The 15,914-nt window shown below is 39.5% G+C and overlaps 1 protein-coding gene across 1 annotated transcript; it reads left to right on the top strand.

Moving 5' to 3' along the window:
• The first annotated feature begins 11,373 nt into the window (after window positions 1-11,373).
• LOC120431033 (serine protease filzig-like) lies at window positions 11,374-15,477 on the top strand. Its single transcript, XM_039596186.2, has 5 exons — window positions 11,374-14,468; window positions 14,593-14,782; window positions 14,850-15,036; window positions 15,116-15,300; window positions 15,461-15,477. The coding sequence occupies exons 1-5, from the start codon at window positions 11,469-11,471 to the stop codon at window positions 15,475-15,477; spliced, it is 3,579 nt and encodes a 1,192-aa protein (XP_039452120.2). The 5' UTR covers window positions 11,374-11,468.
• Window positions 15,478-15,914: the final 437 nt, after the last annotated feature.

Below are 15,914 nucleotides of genomic sequence, written 5' to 3'. Positions count from 1 at the left end.
GATCGGAAAATTTCACGAATGTTTCATGTTTTAACATTGTAAATCGGACCTATAGTTGCTGAGATATCGACATTAGAAAATTGTGGGTTGTTTGGGTGAGACTTAGAAAACATCAATTTTCCTGTTTTTTAGCCTTTGCATAGCAATATCTCAGCAACTATGGGTCGCATCAACAATGTTCAATAAAGCAAAATATAGAGAATTTTCTCAGCTTTTCAAAAATATTTTTTCAAAGGTGGGCAAATATGGGCACAATTTTTAAAAAATTAAAAACTGCGACTATTTTCAAAAAAGTTACCTAAAAATGGCTATAACTTGAAAACGGTGCACTTTATCAAAAATTCACTCAAGTACTTTTTGATTGCAAATTCGATTTTACATCGAAAAATGAAGTTGAAAAATTTTTGCGACCGATATTTCGATTTTTTGAAAAAAATCAGTATTGATTCAAAAAATCATAACTCGGTCAAAGATTTTTTGCCCATTCTGGAAATTTCTGAAAAGTTGGCATTTTATGTCCTCTAAAACATATAAAAAATAAAAAAAATTAAAAATAGTGTTTTTTCGCAAATCAAGTTTTAGGGACAAAAAGTTAAATAAAAAATCATCAACAACTTTTTTACCGTGTATAATTTTTTTTCAGTGTAGTCCATATCCATACCTACAACTTTGTCGAAGACACCAATTCGATCAAAAAATTCCTTCAAAAGATACAGATTTTTGAATTTTCACATATCATTTTTGTATGGACAGCTGCCAAATTTGTATGGAAAATTATATGGACAAACTAATGATGCAAAATGGCTTCTTTGGGCATACCGAAGGCACCAAAAAAGTTTCAGTCGGATTAAAAAATACAAAAAAAACTAACTTAATCCACCTATGTGGTTGGTGCCTTCCTCACTCTTTTCCAACAATGGGTGATATGTAATATGATGGGTTTGGACACAAAATTGATCCAAAAAAACACACATATCACTCAAGGGCTCATAAGTGGCATTATAAGTGGTCAGAACTCGAGACAGGGATGGGTCGGATGATGGATCCGGACATTGTTTACATACATTTAAATGAGATACGGCTACAAAAAAAGTACATAAATATCACTTAAGTGGTCAGAACTCGAGACAGGGTTGCCAGATCTTCAATGTTGTAGATTCGTTGGAAAGGTCTTTCAATTATCTAACCAACGATGTGTCGGATGATGGATCCGGACATTGTTTACATACATTTAAATGAGATCCGGCTACAAAAAAGTACATAAATATCACTTAAGTGGTTATAACTCGAGACAGGGTTGCCAGATCTTCAAAGTTGTGGACTCGTTGGAAAGGTCTTTCAATTACCTAAATAACGATGTATAACATGATGATGTTTGGTTCAGTTTACTGCCATTTATTCATCTTCCGAAAATATGCGAAAACACATTTTTATACATAACTTTTGAACTACTTATCGAAACTTCAAACAATTCAATAGCACCGTATGGTCCCCTAAACCAAGTCGAATGCGACTGGTTTGGTCAAAATCGGTTCAGCCAGTGCTGAGAAAACTGCGTGACATTATTGGTCACATACACACACACATACACACACACATACACACACACATACACACAGACATTTGTTCAGTTTTCGATTCTGAGTCGATATGTATACATCAAGGTGGGTTTTCGAGCTTTTAATAAAAAGTTCAATTTTAGAGCAGGATTATAGCCTTACCTCAGTGAGGAAGGCAAAATCGAATGACCGAAAACTCAGAGAATTGCTCCATTGTAAGAATTTAAAGCTGAGACTACTGATATCCGGATAACTTGCAGCATTGATAATTCTATTAGAAAATGAACTAACTCATCTATGCCTACTTTGTCTCAAAACTGTGGGGCGACATGAAGACGAAACAAAATAATTTTACAGGTATTCAAAAGACCTTTAATTATGTATCACATTATTTGTGATCGAATTCTTTTATCCGACTAAGTATCCGTTTCGTTAAATTTCTATTCCTAAGTATATTTTTGGTTCTACAAATATTTTTACCCAAATAAATTTCAGTTCTGATTCGATTTTCGTACATATTTTATGATTTGGTTTAATTGAAAAGATGATATCTGATTTTATATAGAAAAAATGTAAATCATCCGGATTTCCGGATCCGGAAGTTTCAGCTCTAATTAGAATTAGCTCAATAATATTAATTGGTGATAACCTTCAATCTAAACCACGACAGCAGTTTTCAGATAGCTTAAAAGACATTTCAAAATGGATTTTTGTTTGTTCTTTATTATGGTTTGGATTTTTAACTAACCACAATTTGTAATCCAATGTGATTCAAATTAAATTAGTGTCTTATAATATATTTCTTTAACTTTTTTTAATGACGTGACCAGAAATCTCAAAAAACTTCTTTCAAAAATTCTGAAAAAAAATTAAACAGCAAATAAAATGATATCAGTCAATAAAAAAAACATAAGTTTAAAAATTCATGTTAAAATTTTTTTTGAAATTAAATATGTCTTTATTGAACATTCTTATAATAATTACATTTCTTTTACATGATAAGTGGTATGGCCTAATGCTCTTCATCTTTGTTGTATTTTTCGTTTTATTATGAACTGATCACATTTATTTATTTGCTTCAAATTGTTTTACATTATTGCATTGAATTGAATACATTTGGGTAAAAAAGAAAAAAAATCACTTTAACAACTAATCCTAACCTAAAACTAAAAAAATAAATCCATTGAAATATTCAAAATCACTAGAACGAGTAAACTACGAACTGTATTTTAAGATGAATGCTTCAAGAGTTCTTACTTGTTCCTGGCGAGTTTTGCACCCACGCAGAGTTGTTGTCATCTCGATGAAAATGTTCAGAAGTTCTTGTGGTGAAAACAGGTCACTACTGCCTTCACCCGTTGATGTTGGTTGGTTTTCCCTCGGTTGCTGACTGAAGCCTGGAGGTGTTGTATTCTCTGCAACTCTTTGCCGCTGATTCAACGGCAATGGCTGCAGATTTGGAACCACTCGAACAGATCCTGCTCCCGGTGACGCCAAAGCAGGAAAATCCACGTCCGTGTATGCTGGTGGTGTTTTGCGACGATTTGATTGGTGCCTCGTCGTCGCTTGCTGCCGAATTTTTACAAACTCAGCTCGTTTTGGGCAGCTTCGATTCTTGGTCGAATGGTCGCCGCCGCAATTGAAGCATTTGGCTTCAATGTTCTCGTTGATTGTGTTGCAAGCTTGAGTTTTGTGCTCACCTCCGCAGGTTGCACAACGACTCTTGATGAAACAGTTCCTTCCTCCATGTCCAAACTGCAAACAGTTCGAACACTGTGTCACTTCACGGTGCACTGGACGATAACGTTCCCAAGACACGATGATGTTGAAAATTGCCCGAACTGCTTTCAGCTCAGACGGCGTTGTCGATCCTTTCTCGAAATGAACCAGGTACAGTTGATCACGATACTTGATGTCCTTGTTGTGTCTCGTCATCTTGAAGACTTCGATCACGTTTAACTTAAGAGTTTTGAGCTCTTCACAAAAATGGGTGGCAACTTTTCCCGTCGTTCAAATTCTTCCTTCTCGCTCACGTCCACAGGGAGGGTAGCGCTTCGGCATTCTTTAGCTTCTTCAAATCTGCCGATCCTGCTGGTGAGGACCGCCTCTTTTTCTTGCCCTGAGGCATTTTTGCACTTTTGAAGCACTTTTCAGGAGCTAAAATCCAGGAGTACCTCACTGAATGATGGTCCACAAAGGAATGAAAATTCATGTTATGTATAAAGCATAATTAGCATATTGTTTTGTTTTATTCCTGTTTAACCGAAATCAATAATAAAATTATACAATTGGCAAAAATTGCTTATTAAGCTGTCTTAATTCGTTACATTTTTACTGATTTGCCCCAGCTGCCGGTTTTTGATGAAGAATATTTTTTTTTCCAAGTTTTAAATCAGAAATATACGTAAACATAATACTCGGTCTTTAAAAAATACTAAAATCAAATATAAAATATTCAAAGCGCTACGCATTTTGCAGATCTATGTACAACTAAAATTCTAACAATTTTCATACAATTGAAGAATAAAAATTCTATGCCTCTGTGCTCTCTTGTTCTAAGGGAATTCTTAATTAAATTTCATGGTCCTTTCCAAGGTTAATATTTCAATCTTTTTTTCTTTTTAATACAATTTTGATTAAAGTTTTGTGTACCTCAGCTCTGTTAGAATAAATTGAATGGTTCGTAGCATTTTTTTCTGAACTGTGGTCCCAAAGTTTAAAATTTATGAATTAATTAAGAATCCTTTTTTTGGATTACAATATAATGAATAAATTAAAAATGGTTTACAAACGATTTACCAAGTTTTTTTCAATTTAATAGTAGTAAAACTCATTTGTTATCAAATGTATTTATTGACAATCGCTAGTTTATTTTTACGTTATACATGCAAATGAAGAGTTTTTATTATTTTTTCTTTTACTTTTTAAAATCAAGGTATAAAAACATCAATCCTTAGCAATGACCTCACAATTGAAACCTTTCACATTTTCTACACACACACTCACACAGTAGATAACATTCAAAAACCTCCCTAAAAATGACGTCATCACTAACCTTAACCATTTTTTTCCATCTTGAAGGAGAGCCAGCCAGCTCAAGGATTTGTTTGAAATGAATCTCAAAAATAACATTATGCTCGGCTGCTGCTGGGTTCAACACGTATACCAAAAATGAGGCATATTATTCCGGAGCAGACGAAAAATCAGAGGGAGGATCCAAACGGTTTACTTAGCAAAAAGGTCAAACCCTGGGGATGGTATGATACCGGTAGGAGTGCTTTTCCTCGAAGAATCAGTGCGGAATCGGTTTGCGAATAAAAAAAAATTGTGGGGAAAAGAATACGACGACCATTTGTTGCCCGGGATTTAAAAGGGTTCAACAATTTCGAAAAGATACCGTTTGACCGGGCATCGATGAATGATGACTGAGGAAAAGGGAAAGGAAAATATTAAAAGGATTCGATTGGATCTAGGGGGTGCTCCCCGGGGAGAAACACTTCAAGTTGATCGAAATCGGATGATCAAGTTGGATTTTCAGAAATTATCTTGTCAGTTTCAAACTAGAACCATTCCTTACTGATGGTCGTAACGTTCTACTTTAACAATGAAATTACAAACCTTCTAGCTCGTTTGGATGTATCCACCCTGACAAACAAATACGAACACTCACACACATGGAAGGTGCCCCAAGTACACACGCTGCCCGTCCTCGTGTTGATTAGGTCATGTTGGGTTTAATCAAGCAAAATTGTCCCCATTTTCCGCCACACGCCTTTGCGAGCTGCGGTTTTGCCATGACTTCCAGTTAGCTGGGAGCACTGCTCCAGTGCTACACGGTTGTCCTGTTTTTCCCCGGAATGTGCACAACTGTGACCACTGTGGCAAATAGTTTTTTTTAATAAAAACATTTAAAATAAAATAATTCTTTCAATTAAAATTTCCAACATTATTTCATCACAAAAAATACAAAATGTTATATTTTTTAAACGCATGATTTTTCTCCGTGCACTTACACACTCGTCCAAAAAGCTTTCATCTGTAATGTGTGTCTGTGGAAAATGACAAAAGGGACGAAGCCTTCTCGTTCTGGAATTCACCGTGTTGGATCCTGCGAAAAAGCCTGACCGGGAGAACAAATACACACACTTCCACTTACACTCACAAACAAGGACCCACATATGATGGGTAATTGGAAAACGGGTCAATTAGGAAGTTTTTCATCCGGAGAAGACGACCCACTCAGTCTGGAATAAACTTGCGAAAATAATTACACCGGATGGGGTGCCATTAAAAAGTTTGTGCGGCACACTGTGGAGTGATATCATTTCGAATGAAGGTATACGCAAAACAAAGTGGGGGTGGTTGTTACTGAGAAAATCATCACAACCTTTCATCCCACATTTCAAACAAAAGACGAAACAGTACCAATTTGTAAGCCTGATTTGATTCTTGCTATTTTGGATAGAACGAGGAAAACTCAGAACAAATATTTATAGCTTTTAAGTAGAATTCGTTTGCACAACCAATCGATAAACATTGAAATTGATTTCACATGAACTCAATCAACTTATGAAAACTGTAAGATTTCAAGAATTTCCTCCACGCATAAAAACAAACGAAGCAATTGTGATAAAACCAGAAAAAATATCCGAAAATTTGTAAACTTTCAAAATTTTAATTGAAGCAAAATTTAATTAAAACATACAAAAATAAATACTGAGCTGCATCATAATGATTGATTATATAAAAATTAAAAATTTTAAAATGAAATAATTTGTCTTATAAAAACAATCTCTAGAATCCAACTCAATAAAATTTGGCGCACGCAATACCTTCATCTTGTAGGTAAATACTCTCTAATAAATTTGTTTTTTGAATTTTTTTTTTTCTTAATCAATTCAGTGCCAGGATACAGTAATTTTAATAAAAGAAAATAAATAATTTTAATAAAAAAAATTCCTTATGAAAGCTCAAATTTATTACTATCATGACTATTACAGCTACTGTCAATATGTTTATTAGGGTGATTCACGGATATATGAAAAAGACAAAAGTGTTTAATTTCGTTTGCATCAACCGGAACTTTAAAGTTCTATGAACCCAGAAGCTAGCCTGAAAATTTGAGCTTATTTGGTTTAGGTTTCATTGCTTCAGTTTTGATCTGAAGTTAGAATGGAATTTTAATAAATTTTAATTGATTTATTTTTAAATTTTTAAATATTCTTCTGGAAAGTTTTCCTCAACCCTATAAAATATTATCATCTAAGAAATTTTGTGTAGGAGGAACAACTTTGTCGAACATTGCAAAGCACTAGGAATTGATCCCAAAAAGATACAGGTAAATTTTTTGTGCTTGTTTTGAATTTTTGCCGAAAAAAGTAAACTCCAACAAACAGCCTGAATTTTTTCGGGATCAATTCCTAGCACTTTGCGATGTTGTAAAAAGTTGTTCCCCGGTTCAAATCCTATAAGAAACTTAAGATAAGAAAAAAATGAAAGGGTTTTGGGAAATTTGCTATAAGAAGATGTAAAAAGTTACAATTCTCCATAGTAAATTGATCAGGGTTCCATACAAACTTCAGATTAAAACTGCAGCAACTTAACCATAACCAAATAAGCTCACATTTTTAAGCTAGCTTCTGGGGTCATAGTACTATAAAATTCAGGCTGATTCAAATGAAACTGAACACTTTTGTCTTTTGCTTTGCGATGCGATTTTGATGTATCGTAAACCGGGTTGATATTGAAACATGTACTGGGGTAGTCCACACAAGTTTCATTATTTAAAATAAAAAGTTTTTTCGATAGTATTCAAAAAAAATATTTACGTTGAAAATTCTTGTTTTGAATTCCGGGGTGTAGTTTTTCTTGTTAAAATAAGATTTAAGGTTTTCAAATGTCATTTTTACGTCAATCACCATCACTTAGAGCAGGGGTGCCCATTGGGCACTGCCCAACCTTTTGGCTCTGCGGGCCAGATCTGATTATTCTCAAGCAGTGGCGGGCCGGAATTAATATTTGATAAAAGTAGAAAAGTAAACACATTTTTTTCAATTTTCTTATGATTGAATTTTTTTTAAGCAAAAACATGTAAGAACTAGTGTTGCAAATATGATTCATATATCTTGATTTTAAAAATGAAAAACAAACATCATTCAAAAATTTGTTTATTTGACTTATTTTAATTTTTGCTTGTTAAAAAATTGTATAGATATTGTTTTTGACGATTGCAATTAAATACCTTGATATATTTTTTTATAGAAAAAAAAACATTAAAATTTCAATGATCATTGCAAGTTTTTGAGGTTTTTGATGCATTTTTCAATATTTTAAAAATATTTCCAGCGATTTATTTTCAGTATGAATAATTTGATTTTTATGCTTTTTAAAAAAAAAATGTTTATTTGACTTATTTTAATCTTTGCTTGTTTAAAATTGTATGGATATTGTTTTTGACGATTGCAATTTAATACTTTGATATATTTTTTATAAAAAAAACATTTAAATTTCAATAATCGTTGCAAGTTTTTGATACATTTTTCAATATTTTAAAAATATTTCCAGCGATCTATTTTCAGTATGAATAATTTGATTTTTAAGCTTTTTTTAAAAAAAACTTTATCACTAAAAATTTGTTCTGGAAAAATACATTAGTTTTACTTATTTATTTATTAAAATAAAAGAAAATAGAAAAAAAAAACTTCAAATTTAAGTAAAAACACTCAAAACTGAAAGAAATAACATTTAGTCTTTTTTTGTAAATTTTAAGATTACAATCAAAGTTTTTTCATGAATTTAACAATTTTATGAAATTGATATTTTTGTTTTCTTGCACAATTTTTTCAGTTCAATATAAAAATTATAACAATTAAATTCAAACATGAAGAATGTTCTTGCAATATGTTAAAATTTGATCTCAAGCTTATTTTTTTAATTCCGACGGTAATTTAATTTATTTAAAACTTCATGAACAGCCTTAAGGGCCGGTCATAGAAATATTTTAGAAAGCCGTCGCGGGCCGGATGAAATGGCTTCACGGGCCGGACGTTGGGCAGGCCTGACTTAGAGTGCTTATATAGGTAAAAAAAATTAAAAGTCAAAAATTGGCCTAAAATTTGTTGAAACAAATTTTATTCACAAAATTATCGATTCATATTGCATTTGAAACTGTATTCGATACACGAATCAAAAGTTTTATCATTATATATCAAACTTGTTTTACTGAAAATGCCTATAATTTGAAGATTTTTTTTTTTTGAATTATGTTTCTTAAACACCTAATATTTTTTATTTACAAAACTAATATTTAACCTTCTCTTACTGAAAATTGTCCAAAGAATCCGAAAATGCTTTTTCCGATTCGAAATCATGTTTATTGTGAAAATCATGACTGTCTGAGAGGATTAAAATAATGCTATTCATCAACATTTTCTTAATTATAGATAACTTATTTTTTAAACTTTTCCAAATGTTATGAAAAGTTCTTTTTGAAGTATTTTGACCACTTCTCTACCACGGTCAGTATGATTCCATATCATTACTTACGTAATTTATTTGTATTCTTCATTTTGCGGAAAAAAAATTAAACCTATCAAAGTCACTCCGCTTAATTTAAAAAAAAATAACAGCGCTTACGTCACTTACCTGTTCAAATCAGTGTCAAAACTCTTGGCTAATCTAAAAAAAAAATATTAAAATTCAGGTTGGTTCCAGTGATATGGGGGTATGGGGTCACCCCAAAAGCACTAAACCGAAATAAAAGAAAAATACAAAATTCCTTTATTCTAGGAATTTTGGCTCCCTTCCTTATTAAGTAATCGGGCTTTTCGAATTACTAAATAAGCAAAGGAGGCAAAATTCGTAGAATATAGGAATTTAGTACTTTTTTTATTTCAAGGTACTGATAGTTATGAGACTGAGTAGTGACATCCTAAATTTCTCTTCAAGCACATTTTGGTTGTTTTCGACACAAATCAATACAAAGATACTAATCTCATTTGAAAGAATTTCTAGAGAAGTGTGCTCACCTCAACCTATTTTTTTAAATATTATTTGTTTTGTACAGTTTTATTCAGCTCTACAAATTTTTTACCTAAGCTGTGACGATATTCTGACTTAGGATGATGTCTCCGCAGATATCAAGTCCCCTCTAACGTTCAGACGAAAAGCATTTTTGAAACATTTTCAAACTCAGAATTTTGTTTCAAGCGCTATATGTCAACTATTGATCTAAAATTGTTTTTGCTTGTCTTTTAGGATGCTCAAAATGTTCTCGAATTGGAATTGGTTTGTGACCAAATCTCAAATTAATGCTTGTTATAATAGAATCAATATTGTAAAATTTGATTGTACACCCGGTGTACACCCTCTAAATGATAATCTAATGTGATAAATCCATCTTCAAAAGCAGGATTTTAGCAAAAATAATTTATCAAATCATTTCTAAAGGTACTTATAGACCAACCATAATTCAAATAAATTTCAGCAATAACTGTCAATTTTGCAAACCGCCAACTTTAAATAAACGCAAACATAAATAATCATTCCCACCGCTGTCACGTACACTGATCCAATTTAACCCACTAAAACATCGAGCACCCGGCGGTGAACTGATAATCACGTAATAATAATCAAAGTAACATTAGCACACCCTCCATTTCGAGTGGGAGGGAGAGGCCCCCCCCCCCCCCATAATTTTCCCAAAAGTAAGGCAATTCAAAATTACACCTTTTTCGGCTCCGTCCAATTTCCACCGCGCACGGAGTGGAAAAGCACCACCGCAATAACGCTCAGCATCGCGCATTAGCATACCAAAAAAAAGAGCTGCGACGACGTGCAATGACAAACTTTTCCTCTTTACGACATCTCGGCAAATCACGCGAAAATCGCGCTCCCCATCGACCTCGGGTCGTGACGGTTTCGATTTTCCCGCCCAAAGTTTTCCACCTGAAAAGGGAAACGCCACCAAAAAAACCAGAGTGAAAAAAGGCAACCGCAGTGCAATCAAGAGAGGGGGGTTTCTTTCGGAGAACGATCCACAATCCAATAAAAGCAACGTATGTCAATTGAATTTTATTTCAAGGCTAATTTTACTCCACGGAATAAATGCGGCCTTTTCCGGAGGGTCGTTCTCGGAACTGGCGTTGCGATGGTGGTGGAGAAGGATGGATGGTTTAGGAGGAGAGGACCAACGTGGTCTGCCCACGCTTGGTAGGTTATGGATTTTTGGCTTCCGGGTTCGGATCCCCGGGATAGTGTGCCAAGCACGGAAATTGAACGCCTGAAAAAGTTTGTTGTTGTTGATGTGATTTAATACCACAATTTCATCCCCTGACTCAATGTCCAATGTCCATGGATTGTTATACAGTTTGTGTTACCTGGATTAAAACACAGTATTGGATATTTTAGTTGAAAAATTTATAAGGTATTTCTACAATTTTGCATTACTTATTCAGTATTTTCCGTGCCTCAAATCCCAGCTGTGTACTTTTGTATTTTATCACCCACCCAAGATGAGCAAAAAAACAGTATCCACTTTGGGCATTCCAGGCACGTTCCACCGATCTTGTGCTGCTGTAGAAACTTTCTGCTCCCGCCATGCATTTTTCACTCCATTCGAGGCCTAAACGCGAGCAGCGAATATTAAATTTGGATGAGCGCTCCCCGAAGAAGCTGTTAAAGCTTGCTCAGCTCAATTGATAAAGTAAAATGTACGTCACTTTCATTCAATTTGCCCTGCCTCCCTGCTTAATTGAACGCTAATGAGGGCTAATTTGTTTGCTTTTGTTTCGTGTCTCCTTTCCAGATAGCCGAAAGCTCTTTGGCGGGTACCGGATAACGCCCAAGTTTTGCAACGCCACGCGGTCCCTGCTGAAGCGTGACTCGGAGCGGCGCGGACCAACGATCTGCATGTTCAACCACGAGTGCTTCCAGCGGCAGGGCGAGGTCGTGGGCGCCTGTATGGACGGGTTCCTGTTCGGGACGTGCTGCGAGCTGCCGCTGTCGAACGAGGTGGCCGCCTCGACGGACTCGCTGCTGGAGATGATCAACTACACGAACGCCGACGAGGCGGACAGCACGTCGCAGTCGCCGCTGAGTTCGGCGATTGCCAGCCAGTACGAGAAGTTTGGCAGTCAGTTGAGTGCTTCGGGGTACAATCCGATGGTATCGTACGAGCCGGTTAGGCTGGAAGAGTCTCCGAGCAAGGATGGGTCGACGAGCGCTCCACTGAAGATCAAGCGGAAGAAGCCGGTGTTTGACAAGTTGCACAACAATTATATTACGAACGATGATCTGGACGAGGATATCGTGCTGAACAGCTTGAACTCGCACAAGTACGAGATGGCGAACGGAGCTGTTTCGGTGTACTCACCGTCGACGTCTAATATTAAGTCGGAAGAGATCGAGATCGCTACGACCGTGCCACCACCACCGATTCAGGAAGATGTTTCCTTTGTGCAGATTAATAACCACAATGTGTACAGTTCGGAGATTCCTACCTCGTTGAATGCGTACAATGATGAAGTGTCGGACTCGAATACGGCCCCGTCCGCTCCTAGCTACGAGTCGAGCACGGACATAACCTCAACCGGAGTGCAGATCATTGCGAATCAGATCTACCAGGAGAATCAACTGTTTGACCACAGCGACATTACCCATCCGGAAGCCGAAACGGTGCTGATCAACGAAAACGGTGCTGTCGACCAAAGTTACGCCAATCCTGCCGATTTCGACGTCGAAGAAATCGCCACGGAGGTGCTGACCACAGAGAAACCAATCAGAATCACCCCTCCAAAGCCCCAGTTCAAACCTAAGCCTAAGCCAACGCAAGCAACCGAACCAAACAAATACGTACTTGTACATACCATTTCTAGTGACTCCAAAGATAGCGAGAACCAAACCTCGAAGCCGACCGTTTCGGTTAACAACATTCACTCGATCAACTCGATCATACTGATGCTGAACGACACGAACCTTGGACCTCAGTACGATACGGACGAGGAGGAGACCAAGCAAGACGCAATCCTTACGACGACTGTTTCGACGACCACCACGACGACAAGCACGAGAACTCCCAGTACGACCAGTGCTGAGCCGACTGAACCCGACACGACTTCCGCCGCAGTAACGTACGCGACCTCGTCGATCGACTACGACAAGTACGGGCCGACTAGCTTCTACATCACAAAACCCCAAAAGACAAGCCCACCAACCACCCAGCTATCCACTAAGGTCCCTTCGACCAGCTACGTGTACAGTCCAAAGCCTACGAGACGGCCCATTCTGGAACCGGTTGTAGTCCAAGCTACCTTACTGACGAACGGATACGGTACGACGGCTGTGACGCAAAACGAACCAGCTATCGACGTATCGACCGTTCGTCCACCACCCAACAAAATTGTCATCACAGCTGGACCGCCGCCATCTCAGCGGCCCGTCCTCATCACTAGCGAAGGCGAGCATGCCGTTTCGTCCGGGTACTACACCGTCTCTACTGGACCACCTGCAGCGCCTGTTGCAGTCTCTACTGTTCAACCCACCAAGAAAGTGACGCCCACCAAGCAGCGTCCCGTTTCTTCCACCATCCAACTACCGGAATACATCGTCCAATCGTCCACACTGTCCCACCAGTCCCCGCCAGCGCTGGCCAACGTAAACTACGTCCACATCTCCAGCGCGTCGGACAACCCGTCCCCAACCGTTCACATCACTCCGAAACCCGTTCCCGGACTCGTAACATCCAGCACGTGGAACCAGAAGCTCACCAGTCCCATCGGCAATCAACGGCCAGGATTCTACGAAAATACCCCACCACCAGTGTACGTGTCTTCGCTGGCCGACTTCGAAGATGAGGGCTACTTCGGAGTCACCAAACGACCCGGTGCCAGACCCACGGTCTCATCCACTGCCATCTACACCCTTGTCGACAACAGCCAGATGCTCAACAGCTTCGCTTCATCCACGTACTCTCCTTACGGACCAACGGCCGGCTATCCATCCATGAACCGCATCCCACCGAACGTTCAACCCAGTCAGATCTACATCGCCGCGCAGCCGATCGAATCGTCGACTATCAAGAACGAACTCTACACCACTCCCGATGACATCAACAACTTCCCACCGGTGCGCAACCCCAACCTCAACCTCACCGACTCGACCATGATGACCAACATGACCAAGATCCAGAACGACAACTTCAAGGACGAGGACAAGGTCAACATGCTGGTCAACAAGATTGTCGCCACGTTCAACGGAAACTTTGACGAGTTGGAAGCCATCTTGAAGGAGCGAAAGAACCTTACGTTGAGTACGACCACAACCACAACCGAAGCGACCACCACCACGGAAAGAATCAAGCTTACCAGTTCCACGAGCAAGCCAGTGACCAAAAAGAAGAAGAAGCGACCAAGCGGCAGCAAGAAACCTTCCAACGGAACGTCAACCTCTTCGACCGGTGTCAAGAAGCCAACGACCACGAAGCCTTCCGTCATCCAGCAGGATGCTGCCTCCACAACCCTACGACCATCGCCGAAGCCATCGAAGAAACCATCCAAGAAGCGGCCCAGCAACTCGACCAAACCTTCCACCTCATCATCCTCCAAACCAGTGCAGACCACATCGCTGTCCAATGCCAGCCCAACAAAACCAGCCAAACCGTCCAGCTCCAAACCGAAACCATCCAGCTCTTCAACCTCAACCCGACCAAAGCCCCCCACTAGCGTAGTCTCGAAACCATCCGCCGACTTCGAGCGACCACCCACAACGGTCTCCAAACCCGTTTCCACCACCAAGAAGCCCGTGCGGACATCCACCTCGAAGAAGCCTTCCGGAACGAAGAAGCCCACCAGCCGACCGACGCTCGCCGACACCGAACCCGTGACGGTGACCACAACCCGCAAACCCACCAAGGTAAGTACCGCCCCCCACCCCCCAACTCCCTCCGCACCGTTTCCCCCCAAGGTCCCCCAGGATCAAGGTGGCGTTTTGTCTCTCTCAGTTCAAGAAACGTCACCCACCCCCTCCGGTCTTATAGGCGACGAAGCGTACCACGAAGCGACCGACGACGACGACGACGACGAGCACCACCACCACGACACCGGCCCCGGAGGACGAGATCATCGACGAGGAGGAGAACGTCGTCGAGGAGGAGGAGGAAGAGGACGAGGACGTCGGCGAGGAGACCAACGAGACGGGCCAAGATCTGCAGGGGTCGCGGAAAATACGTAAGCCAAAGGCGCTGACGTCATTTTGTACAATCTTGTTCTAACCCCAACTTTCATCCCAAAATAGTGTGCGGTCAGCGGCCACTGATGAAGAGTGCGCGCGTGGTCGGCGGCAAGGCGGCCAAGTTCGGCGAGTGGCCCTGGCAGGTGCTGGTCCGCGAGTCGACCTGGCTCGGACTGTTCACCAAGAACAAGTGCGGCGGCGTGCTCATCACGAACGAATACGTCATAACGGCTGCCCATTGTCAGCCAGGGTAATGCCTTCTCCGCCTCCCCGTATCAACCGGTCAGTTCCTCTAACCACTTGGGCTTTCTTTCGATTCTCGTTTCTAGCTTCCTGGCCTCGCTGGTGGCAGTGTTTGGGGAGTTTGACATCTCGAGCGACCTGGAGGCGCGCCGATCGGTGACGAAGAACGTGAAGCGGGTGATCGTGCACCGGCAGTACGACGCGGCCACCTTCGAGAACGACCTCGCCATCCTGGAGCTGGAGAGTCCGATTCACTACGATGTTCACATAGGTGAGTTGGTGATCTGAAAACGGTAGTCAGCATGAGCCTAATCAGTTGATGCCCAACGTTTCTTCCTCCTCTGATGATTCAGAACTGTGTTGCTGTTTGAACATCCTGTGTTCAAACTCAAACCAGTTCAATGAATCATCTTTGCGTAAACTTTACGCAGTGGGCCTGGCCGTTTGAACGTACACTCAATCCCCGGTGGTTGGTCACTTTTTCGTTTGACACTTTTTTTAGTTTGTACCCAGGAAGGTGCTGTGTCCTATCCCTCGCCTAGGCCAGAGCAAAATCCATGATAAAGCTGTCAGACCAAATCTGTCAGACCAAGACTGTCAGACCAAAGAGCAAAAAGTAAACAATCTTGGTCTTCGCGGTAGGTGCACACAAATCAAGAAAAGAAAATTTGATTAAGAATTTTATTTTTCCAATTCAATGACTGGTTTTGGACTTCAAATTGAATGTACGCCAGAAAATGATTAAACAGTGCGGCGTCCTGTACACCGACAATGAAATAAGCAGTTAAAAGCCTTATTCTTCCACTTTAATTTTTGATCGCGTTTTCGGTTTACACCTGAACAATCTTGAAATTATTTATGCGGATTTGTGATTCCTCTCTTTCC

This window comes from Culex pipiens, chromosome 2 (genome assembly GCF_016801865.2).
Source record: "Culex pipiens pallens isolate TS chromosome 2, TS_CPP_V2, whole genome shotgun sequence".
Classification (NCBI taxonomy): Eukaryota; Metazoa; Arthropoda; class Insecta; order Diptera; family Culicidae; genus Culex; species Culex pipiens.
The sequence above is the reverse complement of the archived record's forward strand: the minus strand, read 5'-3'. Positions and strand labels throughout refer to the sequence as shown.